The sequence below is a fragment of the Mesoplodon bidens genome, assembly GCF_964165515.1.
Source record: "Mesoplodon bidens genome assembly, chromosome: 5".
In the NCBI taxonomy this organism is placed as follows: domain Eukaryota; kingdom Metazoa; phylum Chordata; class Mammalia; order Artiodactyla; family Ziphiidae; genus Mesoplodon; species Mesoplodon bidens.
Window position 1 is genome coordinate 32,618,132 of NC_138161.1, and position 17,980 is coordinate 32,636,111.

General features: G+C 32.5%; 1 protein-coding gene across 1 annotated transcript in view; it reads right to left on the minus strand.

Annotated features, from left to right (window-relative positions):
* The window catches only part of ROBO1 (roundabout guidance receptor 1), a 401,385-nt gene that overhangs the window by 82,014 nt on the left and 301,391 nt on the right, over nt 1-17,980 (minus strand). Inside the window, exons 7-10 of the mRNA XM_081234266.1 lie at nt 11,519-11,643; nt 8,199-8,370; nt 1,680-1,885; nt 88-169 (exon numbers count right to left, since the gene is read on the minus strand). Coding sequence (XP_081090392.1) covers nt 88-169; nt 1,680-1,885; nt 8,199-8,370; nt 11,519-11,643 — 585 coding nt within the window. The remainder of the gene's footprint in view (nt 1-87; nt 170-1,679; nt 1,886-8,198; nt 8,371-11,518; nt 11,644-17,980) is intronic.

A 17,980-nucleotide genomic window follows, 5' to 3' on the forward strand; every position in this document is an offset into this window, starting at 1 on the left:
CATCAAGACATGCTCTTCATCTTTTTACCAGTGAGTAAACAACTGCATTTCAAGCTTTATTTTAAGGTAAAATACTATTGAATTTACCTTGGACTTCAATGTAAGCACTCCATGTTGCTTCACCACTGGGGGTTGATGCAATGCAGGTGTACCGACCAGTGTCACCCAGCTGAGAAGACAGATGCAGAATAAATATTTGGAACAATCAAGAGCTCACTGGGCTGAAAAAGCAATTATAGTTTTGTATATGGTCCATGAATATGGATAACTTGCATTAAAAAGCACTAACCAGAAACTTCCGCTTAATTTGTTTTTATTGAATGTGAAGTAAAATATTTCATGAAGACAGAAGACAAAAATGTTATTCTAACTGTATAATAAAAATATAATATTTAAGTGCATTAACATCACCATTTTCTGTGTCGTGCAGTAAACAATGAGGTATATAACTTTAATTTCAAAGGGTTAATCTTTATTACTAATTTATAGCTTTATATTTAATAAGTCACATAATAGGGCTAATAAAATTTAGCCAGTGACTATTCTTGCTATTTCATATATTATGTGAGATACACTCATATGGATATCAGAGATAAACAAATATTTATAGAAAATGGATAGACACAAAATGATTTCTTCTTAAAGCATTCACTCTTTTTTCTCATTTTATTTTTTTAACCTGTAACTTAAGGCAGTTTGGAAGTATAAAGTCAAACTCCAGCTGGAATGATGCTCTCTCTTCCTTTGAAAGACTGACTGCCAGCAAACAAACACAGGTCACATGTTCAACGTTAAAATCATCAGTACCATAATGAACCCATATACCTCTGCCTAAGGTAATAATTCTATCACCAAATAATGTTGGATAAAGCAAAAATGCTGTCATCTTGCTCTGGCAATTGTAATAACAAAGTCACAATCATTGTCACAAGAAAGTACAACATATTAACTTTCGTGGCACATAAAATGAACTGCTATGTTGATCCAAAACTCCAAAGAAGCCGCCCACAATAGGCAATAAAGCAATAGAAATTTATGTTTATTGCTGTCAAGGCTATTCTTTCATATGCCTCATGAGCTTGTCTGATCTTGATCTAAAATGAAAAGAAAAATCAAAGCAAAAGAACACGGTCCTGAAAGAACAGGTATGGGATGTGATGCCCTGGGAAGGTAAATCCCTAAATTGTTCCCACAAACCTGTAGGCTTTCATCATTTAATATTCTGATTTGAAATGTACATTCAATGTGTACATTGCTTTATTGTTTTTGTTTGCATGCAGAGTATTCTGTAATTGCAAAATTCTGAAACAAATATTCACAATAAAAGAACTCTTCAAGTACACGGCACATAACATGGTACTGGAAAATATCTTTGAAAAATGCTTTATGGAATGAATGCATCACATCACCACTTGGAAGGTATTTTTATCTCCCACAAATCCTCATCCTTTTCTCCTCCATATAAAACCTTAAACTACTTGCCATGGGCTAAATTATGAGTCAAATCATCTTTAATATACATAGTGAAATGTCTGAAAGAATAACGCATCAAATTAAAAATATATTAATACTGTTATTAACATTTCATTGATTCTAAAATTTGAGACTTCAACACTAGTTGCTGGAGGCAAAAACAAAGTGGAACAAAATGGGAAACCCAGGGTGTCATTTCAAGTTACCTTAACATATCGGATCTGTAGTACTCCAGTCTCCAGCTGTTTGATTCGAGAATCTTGGGTTGAAACAAGGACTCCATCCTTTCTCCACAGAATTGTGGGCACTGGACTGCCTGTGGCCACACAGCTGAGCACTAAAGTACCATCCACTGCTACAGTCTGATTCACAGGACCTTGTCGAATGACTGGGGGAGGTCGGTCTGCGATCACTGCCAGAACAAACAACAGGAAATAGATTTCTGCAACTGGAAGCAATTTTCTAATCATCCGAACAACAGCAGTTGCTCTAGGCTTTCAAACAAACTAATTAAACAAGTAATTAAAGTAGGAGACATACATTATTCAGAATGCATTTCTATGATGCACTGATTCAGAATATTAAAATGAGACACAATGTACTCTTTTCAAATGACCAACCACTGACTAGGCTTGCTGCATTGTCAAGGGACCTACATAACCTAAGAGTTCAGAGACTAAATAAGGATTGCGGATGGCGAAGGAAATGTATAGTGGAGAGAAATGGAATACTGTCCTTCTTAAACTTTAAAATATGTAAAACACAAAACACAACAAAAAACCCATTTGCCCCAAGGAAATGTATAAGACAGATTTTCATAAATGACCCAAAACCAACCTGATAATCTTCCTGAGTCCAACAGAAAGAATGAAGGTATCATACCAGCATGCTTGACAATTTTGGATTCAAAAATGTGCTTTGGAGTTTGATAACTGACCAATCAATATGACTGAACTCTTTTTATCTTGGAATTTTTTTCTATTAAAAGAGTACATAGTGAATTCAGAGAAACTGGAAAACTGTCTAAAAATATTCTTGGTAAGCTAATCCAAAAATATAATTGAAGTGGATATCCTAACCCAGGATATAACACACTTCCATATCAGAATTATAGGAATGGGAAGGCACTTTCGTTAAATCTGTCACCTTAACAGTTTTAATGTCCCATGGAAGGAAACAATGGAAGACATTTTTATAACATATAAATAAAATTGCTCTTATTATATGAAAAAATCTAAAACCTAAAAACTTTACCTGAGATAATAAAGTCATAATTTTAGGGAAAAATCCAAAACAACTGTAGTGGAACTAGTATAAATCCTTCATTAGAGAGATGCTCTGATCTCCTGACATAGGCAATTTATGTGAAATTCCATAGATAGTTTTTTAAATGAATAAACATTAAAAATAAAGTTCATTTTTCATTATTAAACTTTAAAATTCTGAATATTAGTTTAAAATATTTTAAGTCACAAATATTCAAAAGACAACTCTAAGGGGCTTCCCTGGTGGCGCAGTGGTTGAGAGTCCGCCTGCCGATGCAGGGGACACGGGTTCATGCCCCGGTCCGGGAAGATCCCACATGCCGCAGAGCGGCTGGGCCCGTGAGCCATGGCCGCTGAGTCTGCACGTCCGGAGCCTGTGCTCCGCAACAGGAGGGGCTACAACAATGAGAGGCCTGCGTACCGCCAAAAAAAAAAAAAAAGACAGCTCTAAGAAATTGCCTGATTAAACAAAACCGGTTGCCAGAGTGACTAAATTTTGGATGCAACCATTTGCAAAGCTGGATGTGTCATGTTCAAAGTTTTATGCACCAAAGATTTTTCACAAGCTGGAGTCACACTTCAATTTGTCCCTCATTTATCATGCAATAATAGTTTTTGGCATTCAATCTGAGAAAAACAAGAAAGCAAGAAAGTGAAATCAGCAACTGTGCATTTTCACTCCACCCTTCCAATTCTCTTCCATCCTTGGTTGCTGGTGTGAAATCTGTTAATACCATGGAGGTGTATTAGAAGGCTGGAGTTTGAAACTTGTCAGGAGTGTTTCAGATACTCCCTGGATGAAAAATATAAGCCAATAATTCCTTTGCTTAGAATTGTTTAATCTTTTCTACATTATCTGTTGAGTTTGGCTAAAATCAAATTAGAGGCCCCTTCTGACAAGTATGAAAAAATAATGCTAAGTGTTTTAGTGCACTGGGGTTTTTTATAAGACTCTACCACCTGTGTTCCCTTGATTATAAGAATGAATGAATATTTATCTCCAGATATTACTTGAATTAGTAACAGAGTGTTTCTTTATAACTGATTATAATAAAGTCCAGTAACAGAGTGGTTTACAATTCATAGTCTTGTTATATTTAGAAATAATCCAATATCTGGGGATTTATTCAACTTTCTATATCTTTAGAGTTCTTTGATATTTGCATCATATTTAGCTTCATCCTCACTTCCTTATCCTATCCTAACCCAGTTTAATGATGTTGTTTCTCTGTTATTGATTTCTTCCTGGTTAACACTGGGTAGTTTACAAAAATAAAGCAAGAAAAGAGGACCAGGGTTGATTATCAGGCTACACCATCTGTCATGTGTCTTTAGGCAAGTTCCTTAAATTATCTAAGTCTCGGTTTTTTACCTGTAACATGAGTATAATAATACTTGTTCTAACCAGCTCAGGGGATTGCTATGAAGATATAAATGGAATAATAAATATTCGTGTACTTTGCTAATTGCAAAAAGCTAGACAATTATATGAATTGTGATATCACAATTGATCCTTTTCTATAAAATAATAATATGTAAATCAGAGGTAAAAAACTTCATTAAAACAATTTTATGTTTTTAGGTAAAGACAATGAAACACTTTGGTGTTGTCACAGATTAGAATAAAATACTGATGAAATGTTCAAAGTTACCCAAATTAAAATGCATAGTACATTTAGCAGTCAACATTAAGTTTAGGATTTATGAGAAAAACTTCAAAAAGAGTCTAATATCTCACATTTGGATTATTAAAATTAATTATCAGGTAATAAAATAGGATGTGTAAGACACAGAAATATGATTTAAAGAAAGTAAGTGCATGGACTTTGTAGTCAGAAGGACGTAGCACTGTAAAAAGAAAATTTTCCATATTTGTGCTCTCCAATACAGAAGCCAAGAGCTTCAAGTGGCTACTGAGCACCTGAGTGTGGCTGGTGTGATTGAGGAACTGGATGTGTAGCTTTATTTAATTTTAAGTAATTTTGATTCAAATTTAAATAGCCTCATGTGGCAAGTGCCTACCATACTGGACAGTGCAAACTTTTGTCTTTGTTTTTCACATGTTCAATGAAAGATTTAAAGACCCTAAAAAATGAGGGTATTTCATCAGAAGTAATATTTTTTGTCACCTCAAGAATAATAATCATAAAGTCTATGTTAATACATATAAAAATATTCATAAAATAATTTTAAGTGAAAAAGAATACAGAATAACATACACACCCTGACTGGTTTAAGTATGTAAAATTCACATCTAAAAACCAGCAAACATCAGAGTCATATATCACAATTGCCATCAGTTTGTAAACATATCTAAAACACCTATGAGTTAGGCTGTAAACTGTTACCTCATTTCAGCAATTAGGGAGCTGAAACATTGAAAGTTCATGTGACTCGTCCAAATCAAAGAGTTAGCCATTGGTAAATAGCTAGTAATTGGAAAGTTAATGCTCTTTCCACTGTATATCAATAACTTTTGAGAGATTAATGCAAGTGATTTTAGATTTTATACATCGTTTAATCATCACTAACTACTTCTTACTTTCTAGTAATTAAGATACGAAACATTTTCAATTAAATAGGTTATATGAATTTCTATGTTCCTGTGTCAAACGGGATTTGGGGTAGGCCTCAGCTACAGAAAAACAACATTTCAAAGACAACTGCTACTCTACCATATTCTGTGTCTCATGTTTTATTCTGCCTTTGCCTTTGTTCTGTTTGCAAACAGTAAAGAAAGAAAGTCGAGAAACTAAAGTCAAATAGTTTCCAGAAAATACTCTGCCTATTACCTCTTCTCTTGACTTGATTTGGTAATATGTAAAAACTGATATTATCAGCACTCACAATAAGTACAGTTTACCTATGAAGAATGAGTCCATAGTTGTAAGTTGTTTGTACAATATTGATGGACTCCAAAATAAAGAAAACAAAACTAAAAATACAGTACCACCACAGCAAACACAAAACCACCTTAAATCTCCCCAGAGACTGTAAGATGAAACTTTTAGAAGTGAATTGGCTACTAGGGATGAATCCCAAATCCACAAATTTAGGAGTTTTGTTTTCATTTTAGTTTAGCAAAAGTTGACATGCTTGATCTATGCTCACAAATATAACCATTCATGATAAGGCCATGTCAAAAGGCGCTTAGAAAGTTTTGCTTTCAATTATGAGAATAAGAGATATTTGAAAATATTTTATTATAGTTTTCTTTGGCCTTTTTTAATGTATATCCTTACATACAAGTTGCTTTATAAAGTTGCAATCATAAACATATGTACAAATCTATGTTCTACTTTTTCTATTGATTATATTAATCATTATCAAATTCATTACATGGTCTTCACAATCATCATTCAATAGCTCTAATGTATGTAAGAAACTGTAAACACATTTTAGGTCATTCTAACGTATTGGGGCAGTAGATATATAATATATATCATAGACAGTGTTAAGAGTGTGGACTTTTGAGTGAGACAATCTTAATTTTGAATTCTGACTTAACCAACAGCTAGCTGTTCAAGCTTTCCTTCTTTGTTTCATTCACTTATTCAAAAAATATCCATTGAGAGTCTACCATGTGTCAGACCTTGGTGGATGCTGGGTATATATTTAACTTGATTGGACAGATAAATTCCCTAAATTGGAAGACTCAGATTGTTAAGATGTTAATTCTCCTTAAATTGTTCAATAACTTAAGTGGAATCAAAATTAAAATTCTGATTTTTTTTGTTTGTTTAGGATGTTAAAATGTGTGTGTGTGTGTGTATGTGTGTATTATGTGTATGGAAATTGAAAAGTTGATTTTAAAATTTATTTTAAAATGTAGAGGACCTCTAATAGCCAACCCAAAACAAGAAAAAGAAAGTTGGAGACTTACACTACTATAGTAAGTGTGTAAGGCTTACTATAAAGCTATAATAATTAAGACCATACATACTTGCATAAAGAAATTAATGGAATATAATAGAGAGAATAGAAGTAGGCCACTACATGTATGCTCATTTGAATTATGATTAAGATACCACTGCAATTCAGTGGGGAAAGTACTGTCTTTTCAATAAGTGATGCTGAAACAATTAGTATCCATATAAGGGAATAAAAGGAATTTTGACCCTTATTTTACACTATACACAAAAATTAATTCAAGATAGATTAAAAACTTAAATCTCACAAGTACAGACAATAAAGATTCCAGAAAAAACACAGGAGAATATCCTCACAGTCTCAAGGTAGATTAGGGAACTAAAAGCACCACATATAAAAGAAAAAATAATACATTGGTCCTCATTAAAATTAGTTACTTAAGCCTTAAAATCATCATTAAGAGAATGACTGGGAAGAAATATTTATAACACATATATTGGACAAAGACTTGTATCTGGAATACATGAGAAAATGAAAAAAAAGAGAGAGAGAGAGAGAAATGAGTATATGCATCCACCAAAAGGCAAACAAGATAATTGAGTGCACATGCACACCCATAGACTTATACAGAAATATTTAGCTTTATTAATAAAAGCCCTAAACTGAAAACAACCCATCAATAAAGGGTCCATAAATAAATTGTTAGCTATTTATACAATGGACTACTATACACCAACAAAAAAGAATGCATATATGTTTACTTTATGTATATATGTATATATACATATGTGTATACAGGTACTGTGCATTTTTTGAAAGTTCATTTTAAGCCACTTTGCTTTTATGAAAGACCTACATTAGTACGTGTGCCCACTAATCAAAATAAATCTGAAGTGGATTTTCATTTTTATGAAAAGAGGAAATTTTCTTCACTTGATGCCATTTCTTTGGCTTACAAAATGTTTCATAGGAATGCTGTACTTTCAGAGAGCAGGGAAACCTGTTATATACACATATGTATATATTTTTTATATATTTACATGCCTACTTATAGTTTCTTTTCTTCTTACTACTCTCCATCGTATGGTTTGGAGATTTTCTCCATTACTGCATTTTTATAATATATTTGGCATTAATTAATCATGCTTAGAAGAGTTGATAAATAGAACAAAACCACATTACTAAGAAAAACGTACTCATCATGAATTGTGAGTTGGATTTGTCAACAATTCATCTTATCTCCTTAATACGGAGGAAAGAAAAAGGACGATATTTTACACTAAGAGATTTTAAAATAACGTCACATGTTCCAAAACATGGACACAGTCCACACAGTAAAACTACTCAGTGTAAACTTTCCTTGTATAATTGCTAGGCTTTTATGAACGCAATTTGATGCTAGAAGTTTATAGTATAGCCAAGTTAAAATAAGAATGGTTTTACATTTAATCATTGTACCTTCATTCTTTTCATATTACACCAAAATTGCTGTAAGAAAGGACACAAAGTTGAAAATAAATGCATTTACTGGCACTCTCTTTAGATCCTAAGCCAAACTTGGATATTTTGAAATAAAATGTTCTACTTTACCATCGGTAACTTCCAAATATGCTTTTGTGATGATACTTCCGGCAACATTTAAAGTCTGGCAGATATAATAACCAACATCAGATCGCTGTACATTAGTAATAGTGAGGTCACCAGTCTGGGAGACTGAAAAACGGCTGGATGATTGTGGTGGCTGATATGAGAAAAGCAGATTCTAGAACCCAGAATTTGGGAGGAAAGAATAACAATAGGTTAGTTGCTAGTTTCCAACATGTTGGCATATATATACATATATTTACAAATAGATGTATAAACTTTTACACACACACAAACACACATACTTGTGTATGCAAATAAGCTAAATATCCTCTAACACATACCCAGATATAGATGTGCACACACATAAACATATAAATGCACAAGGTTTAATGATCTAGCCTTAAATAGGGTTATTTGAAAATTTAAATGAATTCTAAATATGGATATATGCCTTTATAATTTCAATTTCAAACAATACTAGATATAAAAGGATGTTAGATACCATTAGAATTAAAAGTTTTACATATTTAACCAAAACAAAGTCAAAAGCTTTGTTTCACATAGATGTGCCTATTAGGATTCTAAACCCTAGGTCTTTAAATGTATAAAAACAACATTAAAATTTAAACACATTCTGACAAATTAAGTTTAAGAATATCATTTAGGCACCATTATAACTATGTTTGTTACCTGTCCATTATAAAAGTTCACTGATCTATCAAATTGTTAACAGTTTCTTGTTTTTCTGGTTAAATGGTGAGCACATCTATTACAAATTTTTAATCAAATACTGAATTTAAGAATTCATAATGGAGTTTTATTTTTGCAGAAAGTTATCTTAAAAACAAACTCAAGACAAAATGTGATGTTATTCTGTGGTACAAATTTCTCTCTATGAATCAAAATATCATGCTCATTGGAGAGAGTGCATACTTCATGTAAAAAACACATCATGTCATTGTTTTTCATGAAATAAAGAATATCAACATTTCTTCTAATCAAATAAATTTGCTACTTTTTAAAAGTTTAGGTGCCTTTTAACATCTGTCATTTACAAAGGCTTAACTACTATTGCTTGGAAATGTGTCCAATGACAAAATTTTAGGTAACAGTGAGTTATATCATTAAATCAAACCAAACCAAATCAAAATTATTTCAAAGTTTGATTAGATGACAATGAATAATTTATTTAAATAACTAAATGAATCATTTAAATATTACTCTATTAAGAAGAACTGCTCGTGGATTTACTATTATCGCTACACAGGTATTCTTATATAATACACTTTCAATTCTTCCTGTTCTACTAAAATATTTTGGTTTTTTCTTGTCTTTAATTTGCTGTCAGCAAATTTAGTCCTTCGAGGCCAAATGAAATGTATTAGAACCAACTGAGGTATTAGAACTTAAATGACAGCCTCTGTACCATAGTCAAGTTGATATTTGCCTACCAAAGTGAAAATTATAGTGAACTTGATGGCATTGCATACAAATGATTAGTGAGTGCAGTCAGTAAACTACCTGTGTGCTATTTGTATGAACACAGTAGAAGCAAGATCATAAAGCAACACACCCAAGGTTGATTTAAGCAAAAAATAAAAGAGGTTAGGAATAACTGTATCAAAAATGAATGAGAATAATTTTTTACAAGTATCAGAAACAAGTAAAGGGAAATGTGTACATTTACTGAAGAACTGAAGTCACTAAGAGATAAGAAAAAATTTGTGTTTTGGCCATCATCAAAAAATCTACAAACAATAAATGCTGGAGAGGGTGTGGAGAAAAGGGAACCCTCTTGCACTGCTGGTGGGAATGTAAATTGATACAGCCACTATGGAGAACAGTATGGAGGTTCCTTAAAAAACTAAAAATAGAACTACCATACGACCCAGCAATCCCACTACTGGGCATATACCCTGAGAAAACCATAATTCTAAAAGAGTCATGTACCACAATGGTCATTGCAGCACTTTTTACAATAGCCAGGACATGGAAACAACCTAAGTGTCCATCGGCAGATGAATGGATAAAGAAGATGTGGCACGTATATACAATGGAATATTACTCAGCCATAAAAAGAAAAGAAATTGAGTTATTTGTAGTGAGGTGGATGGACCTAGAGACTGTCATACAGAGTGAAGTAAGTCAAAAAGAGAAAAATAGATACCGAATGCTAACACATGTATATGGAATCTAAAAAAGAAAAGAAATGGTTCTGAAGAACCTAGGGGCAGGACAGGAATAAAGATGCAGACGTGGAGAATGGACTTGAGGACACAGGGAGGGGGAAGAGTAAGCTGGGATGAAGTGAGAGAGTGGCATGGACATATATACACTACCAAATGCGAAATAGATAGCTAGCGGGAAGCAGCTGCATAGCACAGGGAGATCAGCTCGGTGCTTTGTGTCCACCTAGAGGGGTGGGATAGGGAGGATGGGAGGGAGATGCAAGAGGGAGGGGATATGGGGATATATGTATACATATAGCTGATTCACTTTGTCATACAGTAGAAACTAACATACCATTGTAAAGCAATTATACTCCAATAAAGATGTTAAAAAAAATCTAAAAAAAAAACTATTTTAAACTTTCGTATTATTTTTAAAGTGAAAGTGTTTCAAAACTCCCTCTTTAATAAGCTGAGGCCTAATAGTGAACTTAATTTTTAAGACCACAGATCTCTATATTCTAGCTTCAATATATATAGAAAATTCTGGTTTATAAAAATGTATAGAGAGTAGGACTTGATAGCAAATGGTGACCACATAATAGAGTTTTCAAAGAGTTAGAATATACTGAACTATATCCAATAGGACATCTATATTAAAGAGACTTTCATATAGTTTGATGAATCCTTAATTGATAGAGATATGATAGATAAAACATAAAGAAGCAAAGAAGACACTTCAGATTCCTGGTGCTTTCAGAAAAATTCCACTAATTATCATCTTTGTATTAAATGTGTGTAAATCTCTTTTAACATATACTTACAAATCTCTGAATAATAAAAGTTATAACTAATAAGTTGAGAAAAAAGTAGTTTTAAAAAAATGTGGCTTAATTGGAAAGAAAGGTAAATTTTATATGATAAAACAATTACTATTCTACACACCACCCTGTGTACCAAAACTAGGCAGGGAAAGTTTGAGAATTAAAACAAGGTAGGAAATTTTGTGTTTTCTTTTATTGCTGAAATGATTAGGTTACTCAGAGATTTCTCAGTTCTCTTAAAGCGACAGCTATGTGACTAAATAATTTGTTGCTTTTTGTTATATATCTGGCACTCATCTTTACTGATTGAAATATTAGAACAAGGTCATACCTGACTCCCCTCTCTCCTCCAGAAGATAGCTGGTTGAGGATTTCCAGTTGCTTCACACTGGAAAGTTACAGTTCGTCCCAAGGCAACAACCTGGTCACGGGGTTTCACAACAAAATGTGGAGGTTCTGAAGGAGATGAAACAAATTACCCTGAATCAAAAGCATGGAGTCATTGTCCTATTTGAGACAATTTGCTGATATCCCAAGTGCTGATGTTATTTTATACCAGTTGTTATGTACTCTATAGATATACATAATGTATAAATTATCATCCTTAACCTAAATGAAGCTAAATTAAGTGCACATTCATAGAGTGGAATCGTGTAGTTCTGTAAAGAGGATTTTTTTCTTTTTAATTACTTGACCTTCTAAGATTAACTACCTTATTAAAAAGAATTCTTGAACTACACTTTGACCCTTTACATTCAACGTATGCCTGAAATTCGTATGAATAAATATATTTTCTTATTTAGAGCTGCTTAAAGCTGCATGGATGTTAATCACAGACACAAGGACCTCCTGATGTAGGTAGGCCCTAAAATTAATTTAACTCAAAAGCCCCCGAAATGCTACCATGAAAATTATAACCATTTAAAATCTTCAGTCCAATTACTTGAATAGAAATGAATTTAAAGCAATAGTGGAGTCAAATGCCTCTTTCATTTACATAGGCAAGGGCATGTTCAAACAGAATATATATGGAAATGAGGGCAAATTTGAAACATCTGCTCATCCTGACATTATAAATACTGCCAGCTTTGCCCAAACTGTTTGATTTATACAGACTTAAATGGCCACTTCATCCAGCAGTAAATAGAGTGTCAGAAAATTATGTCAGTTACATTGAAAACAATGGCAGCTGAAAACATGAGGTGTGCTGATGGGGTCACTCGCTGAAAAAAAAAATTTAAAGAGCTTGTTTTGGGGCTGTGCTTTATGATTGGAAAAAATGTGCACTGAACGTAAGTCTTTCTACCTACTGTTTACACTTTTCAAATTCATTTGTTATCAGCTGTCTGAAACGCCTAATTATTCTCCTTTCTTGTCTCAGATCAAATTGAAGTGAACGTTTCAAGCCAGACATTTAACAGTTTATACAGGATAATCCACTTTTTAAGACTGTTCCATTATTTCTAACCTTTTCCTTAAAAGTACTTTTAGTTACTTATGTCAGTCACTTAGGATAACTGCTTAAAGTGAATATGAATCAAAAAGTATGTTCAGATTATGTCCACAAGTGCTACTTCTCTGCTCATGAGAATATGACTTCTTTGTCAATGAAGATGAGTATTTGAAAGGGTACATTTTTCTCTTGCTAAATATTTTCTGGTCAATTGTATCTGAGACATATATACAAATATTTATGATATATAATATATAAGTTTTATTAACTTTACACATTTGTATGTATACACATATATACATGTGTGTAAAGTGGAATATAAAACCCCTTTAGAAAAGGAGATATGTAAAACAACTTGCATGGTCACAAAACTGAAGAAAGCAATTAGATCTCCTAACTTCTAGATTAATGTGCTTTCTTCTATACTCCCTTTTTATTTTTAATTGAGGTTTAGTAGAAATTATACCATTTGACTAGAAAATTATAGGAGACCTGAAAAATCAGGTCAAATGCCTTCAAATGTCCTGTAACTTCTAGGGAAGAAAATACAAAGTTAAGAGAATAAGTTTAGGTTCAATTTGGTAATGCTGATGCTCTAGCTTATAATTTTTTTAAACTCTGATTGTAATTGACTGGTTTACTCATGACTTTGGCAAGCACTATCATTATCCAGGTATAATAACAGGCATGTTCATCATTGCCTGAGGATTTTCCTCTACACACATCCATACAAGAGCGTTTGATTCCTTTGTTAAGGGTTGGAATAACTGACATAGAAATCAGACCAAGAAATTGAAAGGACTGACTGGATAATAAACCAAATCCAGAAAAGAGTTTGGTTTGTTTCAATGAAAGAAAACCAAATGATTAATTAAGTGAATGGGAAAATATGACTTTCCAATATATGCAGGGAATTTGAGTAGGAAAATCTAAATGTTCAAATCACTTAGACAAGAAAAACTTCGGGTGGTCTCTTTTCTAAATCTCAGAACCATGTCTAATAACATGTGCCAGAATCCATGTTTCTTTTATAAAACGCCAGCTCTCCTCAAACCTCAAAGACGTATGTGGGAACAAGGGATACAAACCCTTATGCAAACTACATTTATCCTGCAGCAATCCTTCCACACAGGATATTTGCCTGGAAATGAATTTACTATATCTTATAGGCATATCCTCCAGCCAACAGCAACAATGACATCAGCCACGAGGCATGTCTTAGAAAAAATCCTTTCCTACATGTATGTTAAATATTAGATATAGACATATATCTAAGAAAAAATTTAAATGGATTAAATATGCCTTTTTCAATCTTCTATCACCATCACTTATCTATTTAGATTGAGAAGGCCAATCACCATATGCATCTGATGTTCATGATAAAATGTTGGACTATTTTTCAAGGGCTACAATATTTAAACTTGCCATAATTAAAAACACATAATCATGTTACTAATATGATGTTCAGTGTTGAAAATATTGAAAATTAGATAAGCAAAGAAAAGCTACCTATAATTCAGCCATGTGAATTGTACCATATTGTTTTAAAATATTCTCCTACAGTATCACTTGAATGACTGTTTAAATGGTCTAAATACAAATTACCTTAATTATTTAACTAATCTATTGTCTTTAAATTTAGATTGTTGCTAATTCCCCCGTTAAACACAATGGTGAGATTTACATCCCTCTCAATTTTATTCAAATTTATTTCAACTGAAACTCTCTCTGATAGGACCCTTTCCTCCTAAACCTCACAAACACTGAACATTAACATCCTTGACAAACTTAGAATAGAATCTCCTCTTAATTGGCACTTTTATATTAGTGAGGTTAAACATTTATATTCACATTACCCTGTCATTGATATCCTGTTTGTTGTGGATATTGTGTTCTTGCACTTAACTTTTTTTAAAAAATTATTTTATTGAAGTATGGTTGATTTACAATTTTGTGTTAATTTCTACTATACAGTAAAGTTGTCAGTTATACATAGATATACATTCTTTTTCATATTATTTTCCATTATGGTTTATCCCAGGTATTGAATATAGTTCCCTGTGCTATACAGTATTCCCCTTCTAAATAAAAAGGCAGGGCATGGGTTATGGGTCATAAGGGCTGGAATGTTAGAAAAGATTAAAAACCTTCTATCTCAATGGTGTACAAACTTTTTTGTCTTCTTAAGCCATGAAACTTCTCCTCCAAACAAATTCTTCCTCAAAGATCTAATTCCTAAATAGATAACAGCTTGGGGACAGGAGAAGGGGTTCCATGAAGTGACTTCTGAAGCCATTTCTGGGGGTCCCTCTACTTTAGGTAGTGGTTCAGATAACATCAGCCTAATCCAAACACTGCCTTTTAAATTGTGCTTAACTTTTTGATTTCTAAGAACAAAGGATAAGCTAAAATTTTATCTACTTCTCAAAAATGTTGTAGATATATTTTTCTATTTATTAAAAGTCTTTCTAATCTAGTTAGGCATTTTTGTTGTTCTATCAATGAAATTATATAATATAGATTACATAATACATATGAAATTATATTATATAAATATTCACTCTATTTTCATCCTGTATTTTGCTTTTATTAAATTTTAACCTATCTATATTTTTGCATATACAGAAAGCTATTTTCTTCTAATAGCTCATTATTGCATCACCATTATTGAACAATCCATCCTCTTATCTGTATTAGTATGAAATGACATGTTTATAATATGTGTATAGCTTTTTAACTTAAAACATAAGAGAGATTCTTTTAGGGTCAAAATTATTCCCTGGAACACCATACAAAATTCTCCAAAAATGGTGCTCCAGCATCCTTAAAGTATGTGAATGGACCTTCTCCAAAGTACTGATCATGAAAGTACTTAGAAACCTTTATTTATATGAGGACAAATTGTTCATCAAAGCAAACTTTGATAAATTTTAGACACATCATGTGGTTGTTTCTTACATAAAATGAAATGATTCTGACACATAGAAATGAAAATGAGTGCAAACAGCCCTAAGTGCTAGGTTATTCACCAGAAGGACTTTTAATGACTATTATTGAATAACAGTTACAAAAAGACAGACATGGATTCATAAAAGTATTTTGGATCCCCCAAACCCAAACTGTCCTCTGGGCACCTATTTTTCTTCTTTTGTTTATCTTGTGAGATATAAATTGAAATAGTACTTAATCAAGATAAAGACCTATCACTTATTTTATCACTCATTTAAAAAGAGAAAAAATAAAAGGATGCAGATCACACATCATTTAATAAGACATAAAGTTAGCAACCCCATTACCTTTACTCTTTGTCACAGTTACCCATACTTCCTGCAGACTTTATTCTGTGCAGTCTGTCTTTGTGGCCAATGACAAGTGAAACATGGAGGCTGATTGGTTGAAGGACATGGAAGGGTATGGATGGAAAGGGGAAGAGAAGTTCCAGTCACAGTGACACGATGATTAGAAGATGGCCAATAAAATGTCAACTTACCAGACCCAACTAAAACAAAACAAAAAAAGAAAACATGGAATAAATAAAAATAAACAGAAAATGAAACAGAAAAAGTAATAAGATTTGACTTAACAATGATCGTCCTTTTAAAATAAAATGAAGAACACATTAATATTTGGATACATGGCTCATACTGTCTATGAATGAATATTTGTTAGCATTCCCAGCATCATCATAAATCATTTAAGAAAAATAGAAATGAATCTTAAAACCTCTACTTTGATTAAATGGCAGAGCTACAATGAATGATAGCTATGAAATTGTATAACACTTTTCAATGACTTTACATTTTGCTACCAGGATTAGATAAGTATATATGTAGTGGGTTTAAAAAACACACTATAAATCTTAACTGCTAATGCTACATAGAATAGAAATCAAGCATCTTAATCAAAGATAAAGAAGTATTAAATCCTGTAACTCCACCATCAGATTAATTTTAAAAGGTTCATGCTGCCAATGATATTCTATTAAACCCATGCTTCTCATACTTGAATAAGCATAAGAATCACCCTAAGATCTGGTTAAAATACAGGTTATGATTGTATAGGTCAGAAGTGTGACCAGGGATTTTGCAGAACCCAGGTGCTGCTGGTACAGGCCCATAGGTTGAGTAACACGGTTAAAAAAAGGTATCATATTTGAATTTTTGCATATTTTTAATTGAGAAAACACACAGGAAAAATGTAAACACATTATGGAAACAGAGAAAACTTTATAACACTATCTAATAAAGTTATAATCACATTACCTGTTTTCAATGCTGAAACATTGGGTATTTTAACATAGAAAGCTCAAGTATTACATATTTAAAATACTGGAAAGCAATTGTTTTGCTCTTTTAGAAACAAAGGTAATTACTGTCAAATGCAGAGCTTTTTCGTAATAGCCCAGTAGACATCCACAATATATTCTACTCAAATAAATAATGTCCATGTCTTTCAGCAAGTCACCACTTGATATACATTCCGGTACTTTAAATAAATGAACTATGCCAAGCACTGCTGCTGTGAAATGGTAGTTTTAAAATAGAGAGAGGAGTTCTCTTGCATATTGTTACCACATATGCAAAATTTAAAGGTAATTCAGGAGCACATTTTGACTCGCACGTTCCCTTTAATGTGAGTGAAATAAATTGTCTACTTTCACTCTAAGGTAAAAACTCTAAGCATAATTTTTCAATCACGCAGGCAAGAAAAGTTAAAAAAAAGCACACTCTCATTTGCTCAGGCATAATGTTTATCATAGCATAACTATGCTATCCAGATTTGAAAACAAACAGAGGATGGGACTTGCTTCCATTTCTCATAACCTTAAAGATGATGTCTTTTAAATGACAGGAAGAAATGTTCAGAAACTACAAGAGAGAGAACCTGACAACTGTAGCAACAGAACTTTGCTTTGAGAAAACAAAAAGTCATAAAATTATCTTTGGGGTAATCTGAAAATAAATTTGATCCCATTAGAGTGATGCAGTTAAAATCAAGCCTTATTTGAAGTCAGGAGATCAGAGGAATGATTCCTAAATAGTTTCTAGTCATGTATTTTCAGTAATGTAAAATTTCTTAAACAGTTTCAAAAATATTTAATATGTTAGAAACCAAAAAAATCACTGGGAAGCAGCTCATTTAAAATTTTAAAAAGCACTTTTCCCTTGCCTATAGGTTTTACCAGCAATTAAACCATAGCAGTTGAATCTTTTAATTAAAATCCAGTGTGTTTAAGAATGTTAGGCTAATGCATTTGCATATCACATCAATGACAATTGATAACTGTAAGGTTTTTCATAGTCTATTAAGGACCCTAAAACTTATCTAAAACAACATCTA